The 18,523-nt window shown below is 38.2% G+C and overlaps 1 protein-coding gene across 1 annotated transcript in view; it reads right to left on the bottom strand.

Annotated features, from left to right (window-relative positions):
• Positions 1–18,523, bottom strand: part of ZFHX4 (zinc finger homeobox 4) — a gene marked incomplete at its 3' end in the record, with an annotated part of 127,726 nt that overhangs the window by 101,876 nt on the left and 7,327 nt on the right. The window contains exon 3 of the mRNA XM_026841477.1: positions 17,986–18,488. Coding sequence (XP_026697278.1) covers positions 17,986–18,488 — 503 coding nt within the window. The remainder of the gene's footprint in view (positions 1–17,985; positions 18,489–18,523) is intronic.

Raw genomic sequence — 18,523 nt, 5'->3', positions numbered from 1 at the left:
GTTCAAAAAACAATGCTGTCATGGTTCTATTTCTGTGCTTTAACTCTGGGACACGCCATGTAATCAATTACCTTGCATCAAAACAGCAATGTGTTAATAAGTGCTAAGCAGCCTGTGGTAAATGTGAAATCATGAGAGTAATTATAGCCTTTATAGGCTAAGCCAGGGTTCACAGCTGAGCCCATCTAGTGGGCTGCTGCCATCAAAACGTCAGCTTCTGTGCCTTAGCTGGGTCTTTTTCTCCCCCTCCTGCCCCATACCTGTCATTCTGAATAGACTTCACAGTCTGTGCACACAGACAAACAGCCTGACCTGGACAGCTAGCTTGACCCCTGAGCAGGAAGAAGATCACATCTGGTTATTAATATTTGGACATTAAAAAATGTAATCTTCAAGGCACTCAGAAAAGCAGGCTGGCAATTATACAATATGCACTAGATATCAGTCAGGGAGCACGTTAGCCTGATATTATGTCCAAGAATGCTAAAACATTCATTTTGCTCTGATGAAGGGTTTCAAATACAGTCTCCCTCTGTATCTCTGAAAGCTGGTAAGTTAGCCCGAAGTACCTAAATCCTCAGCTTATCTGTTCTTACACTTCCTGATTTTTAGTCTGTTTTAAACAGTTTTATAATGCAAAACATTTGTAGCTGAAAACTGATGTAACTAGGAAAAAAGGCTATGATTTGACAGTAGAGGAAGGCACCTGATAAATGGAACAAAACCTCTCAATATTACAATTGTGCTAAACATGCCCCCATTACATTCTCTGAATATTTTACCACTATCTAGACTTTTTAGTTCGTTCACTCTAGGCATCTGCATATTAGATAAACACACTTAATTTATATAATTGGCTAAAATATACAGAAGCACATTTATACATGCTTGTAATATATATTATATACACATGTATGTACACAAAGCATAGATTTAAGTGTCATGTATGAAATCTTAGTGTCACTAAAGTCAGTGGAAAATTTATCTTTGCTTGAGTTGGGCCAAATCTTAACCCTTTCTAAATGATAACACAGAGTCTCACTGGGATATGTACTGAGAATATCAAACCCCTGGTCTGACACCTTTATATAGGCAGATAATTATTTATATTTGCCCCACTGGTTATGCCTAAACCAGAATGAAAGACCATTATCTGAAGCTCTTACATGCTGAATTTTGCTGGCATGCCAGCCTTATTGCTGCCACATGGAAGACTTTAGGTTGCTAGTGTGAACCCAGCACAAGTCCAGCATCCTTCCAAAGAATGCTCTGACTGCTCAAGGTGCACTTCTATACTCATCATGTGGGAGTAGATAAGCATGGTCTTCAGAGAAATCCTAAGTCAGTCCTAGAAGATAGTACCAATATAATCTCTGTGCTTGAAACAAGACCTAAAATTGTCTCCAAGTATAGTTATTATTAATGGTCCCAGCCCAGATAGCTTAAATCAGCTGTCATTAGTTTGGTTTTGCTGCAAACCACCATCAAGTCTTTTTCCTTGCTTCATTTCGAATGGAAAAAATTTCCTTTCAAATTACATTGGGCCAACACCCAGGATGGGCCTTCTACCAATGATGTGCTAATCTTATGATCTGTGAGTCTGAAAAAGGAGTTTTATAGCACTGGAGGTGGGAAGTTTCCAGCTTGCCAACAGAATGCTAGCACTTGTTTTTAGCTCTGATAGGTCTTGAGATGTCAGGCCGTCAAACTGAAACACTATTATGTATGGAAAAGCTATTATAGGAAAAATGTAAGACATTTCTAAAATATATTAGTCACAAAGTCACAGCAGTGTTTTTTCCCTTTAGTATTAGCAGAGCTTGGCTTGGTACATGCAGCCATATGAAAAAAGAGTATTGATACAGTTAAAAAGCGCTCTACAAATTTCTAACATATTTTTCCTAATGCAAAATATGCAAGAGGTTCGAAATGCATGATCGTTTCCTGTGGGATGGTCAGCATACCGTTTTCTGTCTTTATTACTTAAAACAACACAGCCAACTCAAGCTCGAGACAATAAAACCTTTATCCCACTCATCCCAAATAATTAGAAATGCATATTTGATAATGTACACAAACACTCACACATGTATACACAGGAGAAAGTGGGAAAGATTATTGGCAGAAAAGTGAAAAAATATAAAGGAGTTTGGGGCTTGGCAAGAGTGAAATCAGGCTAAGTGCTGCAGAAATGACACCGTTCCAGATGTAGATGGCACTGTGAAAACAGACACGTAGAGAAGTTGGTAAAGCAGCAAGAAAAAGAATGTGGTGAGGTGGTAAACACTGGCTGTACATGTGCGCAACTGAGGTTGCAGAGAGTAAACCATGAGGCAGGGATGACACTATACAGAGTCCTGAGGGAGCTGGCGTTTTGGAGTGAAATTCCAAACTTGAGGCAAGAGAGGAAATGTTTCTGACAGGTTGGGGCCTTTCAGGGTGGAGGCTTTCTGGTTTTAAATAGTAGCTGCTTGAAAAATGCTCACAAATGTGCAATAATTTAGGAGGAGAAACAGGCTATGGATTGGGTGGCCTAGTGTGTATGCTCACAAAGTATATCATGGTTATCAATACCCAGTAACCTGTTTTGATCTGTAAAAGATATTTAGGAGGTGGATTTCAATCTAACACCACACACTCTGTATCAAACAGGGGAGCTATTTCAGTGAGAGGGAAAACACTTCCAAATTCAAATCCTCTCCTCTTTTTCACACCCTCTTTGCAGAGCAGTCTCTCTGACTCTTCCTTTTGTAAACTAGCCTTTTCTCTAGAGCACCAGAAACAAATGGAAAAACCCTAGAAATAAACTTCAGGAGAAAAACAGAAACAGTAACCATCAATTTCAGCAAGAAATTACCCAAATAACAGAACTTTTTGAACTGGATAATTTCTCACAGTGGTGACAAACCACAGTAGTCAAACCACAGGAGGGCCATGTCCCAGTCAATTGACAGAGTTAAGAAACATTGTCATTTTGGAAAACTTCTGGGCCAGCTCCATTATTGGAGTAACATTACCAAGATCAGCAATACTACAACAAAGATGGATATGGCCCATATTCTTCCGGTCTCTTTCCTCTCATCACCATTTTAATAGGAAACAAACTACTTTTTTAAAGTTTCAAAGAAGTTCTACAATGGATAAACAGTAACATGACCAGTAAAACCCCTGTATTTTTCCTGTATCTTTGCAAATGTTTAGACTTTTGTTTAACGATATCTCATACTAAAGAATACACCTCACAGACTCTTCTCATGCCATTGGCAGCTGAATATCTCATCTTTGTGACAAACTGAGGAAATAAACCTCACCAAAAAACTAAATGCTAGATTAAAAGTTAGGGGAATGGGGTATGCAAATAAGAGCCTGCTATATGTTTTAGCAACTAAAAAGAACAATCAGTACTTGGAAACAACTGCAGTAATTCATCAAGCCCAGAACACACTGACGCAGCCCAGCCAGGATCCCTGCAAGGTGAGCACATGGAAATGAAGCCTACCTGAGCAAGGGATCAAAATACAGGACTGAAGTGACAGCTTGTGACAGCAGCCGCTGCCTTGCTGTCACAGATAAAAAGGTTCCGGCAGTCACCTGCACCCTCCTGAGCCAGCTCTAGCCGAGAGCTCCCCAGGGCTCCCTGTGCAGGGGAGACTTCACTCTCATCACAGACACACTTAGAGGCACTCCAGCTCCTGCCCTTCCCCCTGCGTGGGGTGGGTGGGAAGGAGAGCCCATGCACAGCAGGCACTCTGCCAGCCGGGGACTCCCTGGCATGAGCACAGACACCCTGCCCTCCCCCCCGGCAGGGAACTTGCATCAAATCTCCAATTTCTTTTGCTCCATTAATGGCAGAAAGGGAGTTGAGCCAAGGTTAGAGAGGGTTGTCCTGTGACTGTGTGTTTGTCACACAGCTCCTTTTTTCAAGTTTTCTCCAATGACTAATACCCTCTTTAAGTGTTTCAAACAGAAGTGAACTATTCTAAAATGCAAACTGCTGGAGATAGTGAGAACCATTTAGAAGTATTTCATTTTATGGGGGCATAGGAAGTAAAAAAGGAAAAGTTATTTGCTTTAACTTTCCCGAAAGAGGGAGGTGGGAGACTCTCAAGTATTTCAAACCTAATTTTGTGAAAAGATATTCAGTGAGCTACAGCCAAGATAAATGCATATCAACATGCCTCTTTTGCTTTAACTAATTAACAATATTACAGGGTTCAGTAGTGACATTTCAGCAGTAATTGATCCTCTGATGCAATTTTTTGCGTATTTCAAACTCGCCACTACATCCAGCCAAAAGGGCTGTGCAAGGCCAGAGGCTGGCAGTCAGCACAGAGGAGCTGGTCACCGCCTGAGAGTGACCTTGGACCCCGGGATGCTAAACTCATGCAGTCAACAGGAGCCACTAGCACTCATCATTTCTGAATATCAGACCCCTAATCCCTTCACTTTTAACACTTCCTTCACCAGTGGCAGGTAGCACAGATAATTCAAATTCAGGTGGCAAGTGCCCTAAACTAGACTCACACAGGGAATTGGGAACTTCCTGGATTTCTCTGAAATTAGTGTTTAATTTCAAATTTTGCGCTGACTTGGTGTGGAGGACATTCGGCTTCATATTTTCACATTACTTCATACTACATACAGGGTAATTCAGTTACTGTGTATTTCTTTCTTTTCTAAACTCTAATGTAGAATGTTTTAATGTCAAGCAGCATGAAGGCCAGAACAATCCAAAAGTCAACACAGCTCCCACAGTATGAGTTCAACCACAACAGACATCCCATCTGTATTTCATGGTGTACCTTAATAACAATCAATAATACATTAAAGTTAGCACTGAACAGTATAAAAAGAGCACACTACAAAGAGTACATTTGAGTTATGCCTCAGCCTTGCAGTTCACATGCAGAAGTATCTTGTTTTGCACCAGCAAACTAATATCTGGGGTAAATATTTGCAGATATATGGCTAATTAGCTATTTCTGTTCTTCAGAACAGAATGGATAGTTAACTGCCTATGGATATTTGCACCGTAAGTCACTATGTATAGCAATAAATGTGGGAAAGCAACAGGAGAGAGCTGTCTGAAGAGACAGGCAATGTGACACGGTTAAGCTGGATGCTTCTTACCCTCGCTCTCCTAATATTACGGGGAAATAATTCTTCTATAGGGTATTTCAGAGCTGGAGTTTTTCCCTCTCAGCTGACTAAGCAGGAAGTGGCCTAACCACTTAATGTAGGCACCTAACACAGACACAAAAAAGTCACAGATTGGAAACTGACAGAGACAGAAAACAAGCTAGAGGAACTAACCGGCCATTTAACAGAAAATGGGTCTTCTGACATCAAACTAGGACTGATCTTGCAGAGGGCACAGACAAATTCATGTCAGTCAAGACCAGCCAAAGAATGATCAGGAATGCCTGAGAGGTTTAAAGCTAGCTGAGCAAGCATGTGAAATTCAGTATTGACAATTAATCCAAGAAAATATATATTAGAAGGAATAATTTGAACCAATCAAACATGTTACTGGTGTCTAAGTTAAATATAACTGCTCTAGGACATTTGGGCATCAGTATGAAGGGGAGCGTGGGAAAAGACATGTAACGAAAGGCAACGTATTTCCAGAACAGAATGCAATAGGATTTGTTTAAAGCAGATTATATTTTTGGATGCACCAGGCATGGGACAGTAAAATCATACAGCTCCACCAAGAACAGTGTGTTCAGTTCTGAAATATCTGTATATCTCCAGAAAAATTTAGCAGGGGTAGGAGGAGTTCAGATATCAGTGATGGGATTAGCAGAAATGTGGAAAAAATTCCACTAAAACCCACACTGAATATATTGAAACTCTTTGGTGTATGAATAGTGTGAGTAAAAGACAGACACAAAAGATCAGAAAATAATCATAAAGATTATTATGAAAATATAAAGATTATATAGAAAGATCACAAAGCAAATAAGAACACATGATCTTTCTTGTTCTGTTACCCGATGAAAAAACAAACAAAATTTAGTAACTTGAATGAAAGAAATTTTTTAAAGCTGAAAAATTATATTTATATGCAGGTTAAATCAACCTGTGGAACTCCTTCCCACTGCATGGAATTGAGCCAAGAGTTTAGTCTATAAACCAATTTGATGTATGTGTACATATATGACCGCCCAAAGACCACTTTTTTGGGGAGGAAAAAAAAAAAAAAGATACTTGAATTCATATTATATTAATTCATTGTTCTTTAAGTACGGAAGAAAAAGAATTTTCCTGTATGAACGACATTATTCCTTATTTGCCCATGAAAGATTTTTTTTTCTCTGCTCTGAGAAATAATTGTTGTTAGCCAGCCTGTAGCAAAGAGATTAGATAAGGTGGACTAATGGTATAATTTGCTGTGATAGGACAGTGACTGTATACTTGGCCTATTAATGTGTTGTTGCTTCTAAAAAGGCATTCTCTTCTGTTACAGACAGCAACTTCAAGATGGGTACTTGACTAACTTTACTTTCAATGGAATATTTTTTATTAGGACAAGTTGGAAAGATATCTCATGATTAAGTGACTCAGAAACAGCTCCAAAGAAGAAAGAAATATTCTTTACACCCGGACCAAATCCTGATAATTTCAGCCTTAAAAGTGTCAATAGGAAAATTATAAGTAACTGAGGGAAGGAAATCAGAACACAAATGGAAATCCAACCTTTACTACAGCAGCACTAACATATACAGACTTTTGTACAGTATTATAGCAGGTGATAGTAGCAGCCTGTTATATGTGTGGACACACGGAGTTTTAAATTCTGTTTATGCTCTTAGAATGTGTACACTTTTATAAACATACACACCTGCCTTTTTGCTTCCCCCCACTGCATCCCCTGTGCAAGAAGCCCAGTCTCCAACAAGTGCAACTTCCTAACACTGGGCTTGGATAATATCTGTCTCTCTGAGTTCTCATGAGCATCAACAACTTCAGACTTAATCTCTCACTCATTCCTCCCAGGAACACTCCTTTAAGCACATGTGCAGCTAAATATAGGCAGACAGAAGGACAGATAGATATTTCTTCACTTCTTAATATCTGAAGAAATTAAGTGGTATGCTGAATTACATTTCTATAAGGTCCATTTAGAGTGCCAAACATACAGGGGGCCAACCTCTCACTCACCTCTGCATCGTTAGAGACACATGTTCTTTTTTTCCAAGGCCATGCTCTGTTTCCTAGTCCAGACAGTATTGAGCTTACCTTCTAAATCTATTAGGACAAACAACTATTACAGGTAAAGGAGAGGCATTTGTTTAGTTCCTGTTGCGAACACTAGGCACAAAACCTTAGTATCTGCAGAACACGAAAGCTCAGCAAACGGATACAGGCTTGAAATCTGCAACATGAGATTTCAGAATTCTCCTTTTATTGATTACCAGATCAACTCTTCCCCATCATAAAAAATATTACATACATTCAGCTCTTCAGAACCAGAATAGCTCTTGTTCTTTGCATACCCCAAAATGCTTTAGGTAAACCTTATCATCTGTTTTTGATACTACTTTTTGATACTACTGAGATAGCTGAGGGCACAGAATTTAAGCTGTTCAGTGGAGAAGTCATGAAACAAACACTCTAGAAAGACTTCTGGATTCATATCCTATATATAATATGTTGAGTCACAGATAATCTCACAAACCTATTTTTGTTTTTCACAAAATGAAAAAAAAAAATATTCAAAGAGACTAAAAAAGTATCTAACTGAGAAAGGATTTTCTCTTTCTCGGAAATACCCATCAGGAGTCCTAATAACTGGTTCCGAAGATTTTAATCCCTTGAGTTCTATAAATCTCAGAAATTCAAATATCATGAAGATATAGTGAAGCCTGGCATACTATAAGAAATACCAGTGGATATAGGAACGGGGAAACAGATCACATTGACAGCATATCCAATTCATTATTGCCTATGAGACTATCTTAGCAAGTCAAAAATTGACAAAGGATATCCACAACTTTGGTACACCACCTATTTCTGAGATGCATTCTGCAACAGGGATAGTCCCAGGGACAAACACAGTAGTGCTTTCAAATCTGCCCAATGACTCTAGGTCACAAATTTGATAAAACTAGTCTTAAACTAATTTTTGTAGCCTGTGATCTTTCTCATCCGACATCTGACTTCAGAAGATGCTGCTCTGATATATCACAGCATGGTCCTGACTTCCTCCTGGATCAAAGTTTGAGTCACAGAAGTTCTTGGACAAATAAGGACATAAGGATCTCAGAAACACTTGCAGTTTGGCCTCGTTTTTTCCACCAGCTTCATTCTTCCTAATTTCCAGTCATTCATTAGCTGTGTACATATCTGCAAATGCCAAAGGGTGTTTCCAAAATAGTAACATCTAGATACTAAAAGCTGTCTCATTGCAGTAGTAAAGCAAGTCTTTTTCCATGCTCTCATCACCAGCAGACACAAAGAGCAAGAATACCAAGATCCTCCACAGACTTTGCTTCATTGTTCTAGCTGTAAAAATATCAAGCTTCTGGTCATTCACAAAGTGTTTATTCAATTATAAAACTTCAGTATTTTTGCCTCAATCTCTTTACCAGAGAGCAAGTTTTTGTCTATGTTACACAGAAAATAGGAACATTGTTGTTTGAACAGAATGAAGCTGCGTCAGTGGCAGTTCAGATTAGACATCAGGGAAAGGTTCTTCACTGAGAGGGTGGTCAGTCACTGTAACAGGCTCCCCAGGCAAGTGGTCATGGCACCAAGCCTGTCAGAGTTCAAGGAGTGTCTGGACAACACTCCTAGTCATGTGGGTTAATTTTAGGTAGTCTTGTGAGGGGCAGGGAGTTGGACTCGCTTATCCTTATGGGTCCCTTCCAAGTCTAGACATTCTGATTCATTCTGTGAATAAAAAGGAGCCTGCCTTCTCTTTTGTCATTAGAGCCTGGAGTTTTGAATTTAGCACAAGGATAACAGCAGTCATACCTGGTATGATAACTTGAGCCAGTTGCAACTTTCCAGGATTTCCCATGGAAAACATCTTCTTAATAAAGCAGTCTGGAGACAACTGACCTCCCCCCACTCCCCCAGCCAAGGGTGGCTATAGGCCCAATCACAGGTTTGGAATGTCAGTGGAAATGTTCTCTACATGTCAAACAGCTTTAGAATGAGATGATATAGACCACTGTAAGTGCTTGTTAAAGTTCTGGTAAGAGGAGTTTCCACTGTAAACCTTTGTTTTAAACAGGGTAATCATAACAAGATTGATCTTGAACTTGCTCTGAATAAGGGTAACCTAGTTCTGTATAAAAAGTTTGGGCACAAACTATCCCTGCGCAGCAGATTCTGTTCTGCTTTTATCTGTAGAGGTGGCTCTATGGTTCTTTTCTCCAGGAGCAGTGCAAGGAAGCAGCGTATGTTCTGCTTTGGGAGAGTTTACAAATAAACACTCCTCTCTGGGCAGACTCCTGAATACTGTCCCCATATGCTAGGCTGCCTGCACACAATCCAGCAATAAACTAGCAGTTTTATAGTCATGTATTTTAGACATGTGAATCATGTTAACAGCATGGTTTGATTAACACTCTAGGATAACAGTTTTAAATAGAAAAAAATGACATTTTTTGTCAGGCAACTCATGTGGTCAAATATCCACTCTCAGAATAAGATTATTATATTACCGTTCATGGCTCCCATTAACAATATGTAGTTTTGTATTCATGCATATAAGCACAGAGCATTGCTCATACCCTGCGTATTTGACAAAACTGTATTTTTTCTGGTTTTGTCACTGCAACTGCGGTAGGATGCCCCAGGCATGGGAATCTGCACACTTCAATCATTCAAGGACTACCTTTGCTCCATTTTTTGTTTCCTTCAATGCCCCCTGCCTTTAAAAGCTAAAGATTATCTTAATGCCTTCCCTCCCATAGGGAGGGTAGCACATACAGTTTCCCCTGAGGCTATGGTGCACAATACTCTGTGTATCTGTCTGCTGAAGAACTGCAGGGCTGGCACCTTCTGCTGCAGACCAAGGGGGTCATTTCCATGACATCCTCCTTCATGCTGTCCACAAAGCGGAGGTCTCACAGTTCTTAGAAAAGCTTCACTTTCTTTATATATCAGCACGAGGATGTACGATCATCATTCTGCACTATCTGTTTGCATTAAGTACACCAGCCTAACAGACAGACCACTAGGATCAAAAATATTACAAGATACCACTTCTAATTTATGTTTTATTAACATAAAAACCCTACCCACATTTAATGTAAATACAACCAAAACCTATTTCCTGTTGCACTATATTGTATTTTGTCCACAAACATACATATGGAATTGTATCCAATAAGATATGTCTCCTGCATTGTGCCCAATTCTTGCTAAAACCAACAGAAATGGTATTATTCAGCATTTCACACCAGACTCTTCACTACCCTTTCTTACAAAATCTGATGGGAGCATTGCTCCAGTGGTACTCTAAATGAGAAAAAAAAAAAAAAAACAAAAAACACAAAAAACCCCCAGAAAATTAATTTGTTTGTCTATCAAGGTAGACACATATAGAACCAATAGAGTCTCAAAAGCTGTGTATCCAACAGCTCAAAGCTCAGTCCTATACATATGAGGTCTCTAAGGTTTTATTTCCATCAACCCTCTTATAATTTCCTAATTCTGCCATTTTGTCTGGATGGCCTGACAAACACAAAGACCAAAGGAACGTTTCTTCTAAATCACTTAGCAAAAGCAATACCAAAGCTGAAGTACACATAAGCATGTCAAAATATAGCTTTCATGTCATGTCTCAGTGTTTGGGTTTTCTTTTTTTTAGTACTCATTCTTAAATACGTGGAAGAGATGATGGAGAAAAATCCCACCTGGGAGAGTCTGGTAAACTGTAATTACAATTTTAGAGAAGACACCTGTAGTGAGTTGCATAATATCAGCTAAAATCTCCTAAGGGTAACAAGAAAATCTATGTTGCAAGGCTGTGAGGGAGTGGCTGCTAAATCCATAGCTGCAATCTATTTATGTACATACACACATGCACTCACATTAACATAATACTCTTACATACACTATACACTCCAACTCTACTTTGAATCTCAGTCAGAAATAATTACATATTTCTCTTAATGTCAGAATGAAAGAACTCCAGGCACAAAAACCAGCTGTTATACAGCCATTTTGTGTGTTGAGCATACTGAATAAATGAGGCTGATCCTCTCTGTGCTGCTTTTCCTCTCCTCCTTGCTCACTCTTCCTGCTCTACAAGAGTAGCTACAAGCTCAGGCTCCACTGAACAGGCTGTGCCTTGCAAGTCGTGTCCAGTCTGGTACACCCTCACTCAGGACAGCACGCAGATGGGGACCCTGGACAGCATTTCAGTGGAAGAACATAGGGATTCTCTAAACCGTGATTTGAGAGCATCTTTCTGCTTTAGCAGTATACCATAAGCTGGATACAACACATGCTATTTTTTACGAGGACCATTATGTAGGACTACCTGAGAGCCAGGCAACTCTGAATATCAAATTAAATATACATGAAATAGGTGAAAATTATTTCTCTACTATTATATTCTAAATTTTAAATTTTAAAAAAGAGTAGGTTTGAAATTATTATTCTGCTAGCCCACAAATTCTTTGTCTTTTTTTTTTTTTAATAAATGTACTCTCTATAGTGTATAAGTATATACAGTAAGCATATACGTTATGTATAGCTATGCACAACTGACTCTACAATGTGTTCTTTGAACATTCATTTCTCTTTATACATGCAAGCACAACAGCATAATCTGAATTACAGTAACTAAAACTTGCAGTGGAAATTAAATTTCATAAAACATTTAAAACCTTAAATGAACATAAACCTGAAAGTACTATAAAACTTGAAATATCCGCTATCGTGAGTTTTATGTTTCACAACAAATTAGAATAACTTTTGTTTATCATTGAAAACAGTTTTCTTCACCTAAACAAACAACAAGAATAAGATTAAGCAAAACATGTTTTGGCTCCTCAGATGTGCAGACATATTCCAATTTCCTTTCCACAATGATTTTTATGCAAATCAATGCTGCACAATCTCCTGACCTCTTTTACCATCATACTGGGACAATGACAGTTCAATAATTGGACTGGCACATATCTAGGATATTTGATTTTAAATTAAAAAGTTAGTGCAGGACAATTGAAATGAAAAGAATGTGACTTTCTGTTAATTCCAGCTGATCAAGTATCAACATTTCATGCCAAGCAGAGTAAAGCAAACAAAGTGATTGGGGTTGTTAGTCCATTCGCCCCTGTATGCATATACTTCACACCCCCCACCTCAGTTGTTAATTCCTAACAACGATGCTTTCATCCAGAACAAGGATAATGAGAAAAACCCAAGCAGTGTTCCTTGGGGAACTGTTACACTAAAAGTTACCTAAGGACTAAATCCCACTTGTGCCTCCTGCACGTGATAAAGATGAGGAAAGCATTCAATATCCCTGGCTGATTTAAAATCCAAATATGCAAACAGCATTATGGAATCCAGACAGACTATTCTGCTTCACTGATGACAGATGCAGAAAAAAAGCTAGCCTAATTAAGATTTTGACTTTGAACCAGCAGAGAAGTGGACACCTCGTTTTAAAAAAGCAGTGCATAACCCCAGCTGAAGAGCAGGTGCTGCACGGTATTTGCATTTCCTGCAGAGGTTGCTAGCTAGCAGGACCAAGCAGTTGACCGTGAAAATTCTTGGCCCTAAGTGACCCAAGGACAGACTATAAATCCATCCTATAAAATATAGTAAAAGCCCCATTTGTTCTTCTACCCTTTCAATATGTGATGTTATACATTTGTGATTATCTCATTTTATTGGGCTCTTTAGAAAGCTGTTTATGATCATTTGTGGACAAAACAAAGGCTCATTGTAAACTCTTTTTAAAATAAGTTGGAAGGTCAATATGAAACAAAGGGCACCACTTTCATGACTACTACATGCAAGCTATGCTTGTGTGTAATATTACAATGCATTTCAGCAAAGGGATGTAGTCCTAGCTAATTACAAAGCTAACATATAATAGTATTGCATTAGCAGCCCAAGAAATTCTTACTGAATTGCATACATCTGAAAACAGAAAGACATGCTTGTGCTGAAACTTAATTATCTTGGCAAAAACTGTGAGGGCCAAATTCTAAGAAGCCATAAACACAAAGCTCTGCTTTACACTTCTGAGGATCTAATTCTTTGTTTATTCAGACAACCTTCAGCAGATAAAACTTACCATTTGGATTGACTAATTTGCCTTATTATTTATGGTATCTAGAGCTAAGTAACACAATTACTACTTGGTTTGTGAGTAGGAAAAAGAATACTGCTGATCTACAAATACTAGGTCTGAAAGAGACAATCAGCATGCTCTGCCAGGTTAAAAATGTTAATGCTGTTGCATTCCACCCTAAGCAAAGAAGACAAGCCTTTTTCAAGGACAGTTCTGACTGAAGTTCTTTTTTGTGGGTTCAAAGTAAAACATTATGGTAAAAAATGAATACAGCTTTGTTTGTTTCTTCAGTCATCGTTAGCAATAGACATAAGGGTATTCTGTTTTTGAGCCCATATGGAAAGATCATCAACACTTTCTGCTTCTGGGTCCTTTGCCAAAATACCATATCCCACATGCCTTTTACCTTAAAACATAAAAGAAAAGGTGTTGTTCTGGTCAAATAAAGAAATAATTTTTACTAGCATACGTCTAATGTTAAAGCTGCCTAAATCCTGCCAAAGACATTAAAACACCATCTGCAAAACAGATTTTCATTAAATTGATCAGTTTAAAGTTAAGCAGCTAGGCAGATGATGCTTTTGAGCTAACCTTTAACCTTTAACCTTCTTAAACCGAAATCAGGTCACTCCTTTTGGGTAATATCTTTACCGTTCGCGAACACAAGAGGTAAAGTGATATATCCAAATTGAACTGACAATCATAGCATTAATGGTGTTATGGATCAATATTTTGTCAATAAAGGGAAAACCAAGGTAGTTTTCACACACCTGAGTATTGGTCTGCTAACTGCTGCCTGTCACTTTCCCTGAGCTCATAAATAGTTGCATATATGATGTAAACTCCAGAAAATATCCAAAATCAAAGTATCATCTATTAACACTATCATCAGCTAATTGAATAATATTTTTTGTTAGAGTGACTTCAAATATTTATTTGTGATTAGAAATTGATCATGTCATTCAGTTTTCAGTTAACTAAAACTTCATCTACTCTGGTTTACTTTGCAAAAAAGGCTACCTTTATTTATTTATTAAAAGTATTTGGAAACTATTCTGTGAGCACAGGACATGATATATGTGGTCCCCTGAATCAAAAAGCTATTTGACTAGGCTACAAAATGGCTTCCTTAAGAGCAGTATGTACTTTACATCCACAGAGATATATCACTGTCCCCCCTCAGCTTCCCAAAACTGCAGAAGTTGAACGCTTCCTCCTGCAGAATGGAAATGCACTCTGTTGCTATAGAGGCTTTTTCTGTTTACTTGTGGAGTCACTGAATGCTTCTTGATGGATGCTGTGAAGGATTTGCAACTCTTCTGTGGTTTAATTTGCTAATATCAACCTCCACAATTCCAAATGTAAGTCTTTGGGAAATTCATTTAGGCCAAGCTGAGTTCACTCGGGGTAAGGCTGTCTTTGTTCTGGTTCCTAGCAGCCCCATTACTGACAGCATTTGAATACTGCATTTCTGTAAGGAGCAATCAGGCCATTTCTTTTTTGAATAACTTAGAAAACAGCTAAAGGTTTCACTTTGCCACATTTAGAATCTAACTCTAAAAGTGACATTTCAGTACTGCCTAAAATTATACAACTTCAGAAGAGAAGCTCTGATGTTCATGGTTGCTTTAAAAGCTACACTTATGAAAAGACATCCTTTTATTCCATCAATAGTTAAGCACAGGAAGAGAAATCAAGCTGTTACGGCAACAATTATAAAAAGAAACTTCACAAAACAATAACATTTAAATAAATATAAATGACTAAAGAAAAAACTTTGAGGTACTTGACAAAGCAAAGGAACAAAGTCACAGATTCTTTTTCTGTGCTTTCAGATGGTTTTAGTATTAAAGTTTTTATTGCCAAACCATATTCACAGCACCTTAATTTTAAAAGAGTTAGAGGAGCTGCTTGAATATAAACACAATTCATGAATATTCGATATCACTCCCAAGGCATATATCTATTATTCATACAAATTAATGTTCTTTTTTTCCTTAGGTTCTCTAGAAGTTTATCTGATATATCAAGAGAAAAAAGTTTACAACTCTCTTAGTGTCAACAGCTTCACCAAGACCTGACAAAACTATCAAGTCTACTAGCAAATAACTTTACAGACTTTCAAAATCTCATTTATTTCCACCTTGAGGTCTGAATGTACACCCACAATTAAAAGTAAAGTTTTCTGGGGGATGTACAGAGGCATTACATTCTGTTACAAAGCACACACATCTAGAAAATTTTGATTATTTGAGACACTTCGTAGTGCTGCCAACCACAAATCTTAAAAAATAATACTACTAATACCTCAACTGACATTTTAAATAAATCATTCCTCTTCTTCAAGTTAGCCTTATATAAAAATCCTGTGTGTGCACATGTACATGCTGTCTTCTTTCTGAGAGATGTTAAGCCTAGTGGGGTTCAAATTTCCAAGTTTCTCTAAGAAGTCGTGAGGAACAGAAATTTTTAAAAAACTGAGATTGTCACTAGAAACCCTAGGGACAAGTCTTTAAAACTGCATGTATCAGGAGACTTGGAACCCTATGCTTACCAGCAGTACACTTTCAATTGTCCTTCTGTAGTACATGGAGCTCAGAGGGTGTCTAAGAGCTTATGCATTCCTTCTGCCCTGGGATGTCCTTCACCCTGATTCAGACTGAACATAAAATGTTAGGGGGTCATTTGCCATGCGTGGTAACTGCACCACACAGGTGCTACTGAATTGCTCAATCTAACAAACCAGGATCTGACAAAGAAGCAAGCTCGGTTACAGGACATTTTTAGTGATGAGGTTTAAGAGCTGAGACTCACGCCCTTAGTACGCTAAATCAGATGTTTTGTAGGACACACTGAAAACCCAAACATATTTGAAGATTTCTCTAGGGATTGGAGTGAGTGAAGAGACGGTGCTGTTTTGAGTAGATAGTTTGCACCTTGCCACTCCATAGCTATGCCTGTAGCTTTATTTAAAAAATAAGCAACTGGTGTCTTATTTTCACAGTGTCTGAAGCTTTGGTAGTGAAGTCGTCTGAGAAAAGCCCTCTCCCTTCCTATCTCCCATTCTATCATTCCTCTCTGTGATAGGGTTTGCAGCAGCATCTCTCTGAAAGGTGGCATTACAAGACAGATCATTGAAATAATCCAGGTTAGTATTCAAAAAAAAAAAAAAAAAAAAAAAAAAAAAAAAAATAACTTAGATCATTTAAAAATCCTGACTTAGAAGGTGGCTTCATAATCAGCATAACATCCATTTCATGGATGACAAGGAGCAAGAACTTCAAAAGATAGTTTTGCTGCAGAGGCAGGCTAACTGTCACTAGACTCTCAGGTCTTTTGGCACTTTTCAAAACAGGACTTTGGATCTTTAAAAAACAACAACAAACGAGCACAAAAAAACCCAACTCTTAGAGTTAAGGAAAAATGCAATTTAAATAAAACCCATTATTAAATTAGCAGATCAGCCAGTGCTGTGGAACAATATAATAGACTTGATCTTGCGTTTTACTGCCATTTTTGCCCATAGCTGATCCACCAAGGTTACAACTATCAGGTTATAAAATGAAAATCCATTTTACTGCCTGTGCACCCTGTGTTAGCTCAGAACAACCATTTGAACATAGTTGAACACCAGTATATTATTATTTCTTGCTTAAACTAGAGATCTGCTGAGTCTTTTCTGTATTTGTTCCATGTGTACACATTTTCATCATGATTAGAAAACCAGCATAGTTGCTGTAATCAGCAGATGACTCCTGATAGTTTAGTTATCACAGATTTCTAGTACAAATCAATAGATAACACTTGCAAAATGGATTTTCTAATCATATTTAGAGCTTGTTACAGTGACTAATGGTTTGCAATATTTCCTGAATTTTTATATCCCCTAGACAAAAGAAGTTTTTAATAAGTTACAAAGTTATTCATCTTGGAAATGAATGTGTTATATTTTTTACATGAACCAAGACAATCAAGCCAATCCAGTAAACACACTGCAGAAAATAAGTTACCCCATAATTAGGGTTTGGAAAAAGTCATGACAAGTTGTGTAATAAATAGTATTCATCACTCCCACATATTCATTATATCCACATAGTTTTTTCCAGTAAAGATAAAAATATAGTTGCCATTCTACTAACATATTTATCTCCACCACACCCTTTCATGTTTGTGAAAAATCATTACTGGCTAGGAAAAGAAGGGCAGACAAAAGGATAACAGTGCTTACTTTCGAATATCCCTGGTAATAATATGGCATATTTCATGTGCTTGCTGAAAATACCAAATTAAAATAACTTGGCTGTGATAGATTAACGATTGCACATATGCCAGAAAGTTATCTCCTTCCTTATTCACTGTATGGAAAAATCATCTTTCTCCATAATCTCCGTCAAGCTTCTGATCAGAATGTAATGTACAAAGTCTGAAAGGATTGTAAGAGATGTAAAACCCTTCTAGTCATTTATTATGAGAGAACTTTTTTTAAAAAAAAATTTTCCCCGTGTTCACAGAAAGTGTATCCTAAACGGGCCCTCGGGTGAATCTCCACGATTCATTGGGAACACTCCTCCCTGACTAGCCTGCATAGGTTTTGTTTAATTGTAGACATGTTCAATAAACATTTATTCTGCCGATTAATCAGTCTTGTTCTATTAGTACTGAAACGGTTAATTTTCTAGTCTACTTGGTGCCGACTGAAATTGCTGTCACTGGCTTACCTTGTAGAGTTTCAGGGCTGCCTCGTGCCTGTGATTGGTAGTATGTAAGCGCAATTTATCCACGCTGTTGGTGTAGTAGTCACAGGCGTTACATTTTAGGTGAACTGGGTTGCCAATGGCAATACACTTCAGCCTCCACTCATTAGTTTTGCCCCCTTCTTTAATGTGAGCCACCAGCTGATATTTCTGCATATGTTTGTCAGTCTTGCAGTGGAGCTGGAAGTTCGCTTTGAGCTGAGTGTTGTAGTTACAGAGCTTGCACTGGTAGATGTCTCCAATTACAGCCCTCCACTCCTCTTCGGGGAGTGAGCGTTCACTGCTTACATGCACACTTAGGGCCTCCAGGCTGTCAGAGGTGAATTTGTTGCAAACAGCACACTGGAATAGCTTCAGCGCTGGGTCACTGATATAAGGTGACAGTTCTCCTGCAGTAAGGAGGGACAGGTCATCACCCATTAGCTGACCACTGGCAAGCCGGATTTCAGGCGGCAGCTCATTATTTACTACAGGAAAAAAAAAAAAATTAAAAGGGAAAGTA

Source organism: Athene cunicularia, assembly GCF_003259725.1.
Source record: "Athene cunicularia isolate RWA chromosome 2 unlocalized genomic scaffold, athCun1 chr2_part1, whole genome shotgun sequence".
NCBI lineage: Eukaryota > Metazoa > Chordata > Aves > Strigiformes > Strigidae > Athene > Athene cunicularia.
Note: the sequence above shows the minus strand (reverse complement) of the source record. Positions and strands in the feature narration are given on the sequence as shown.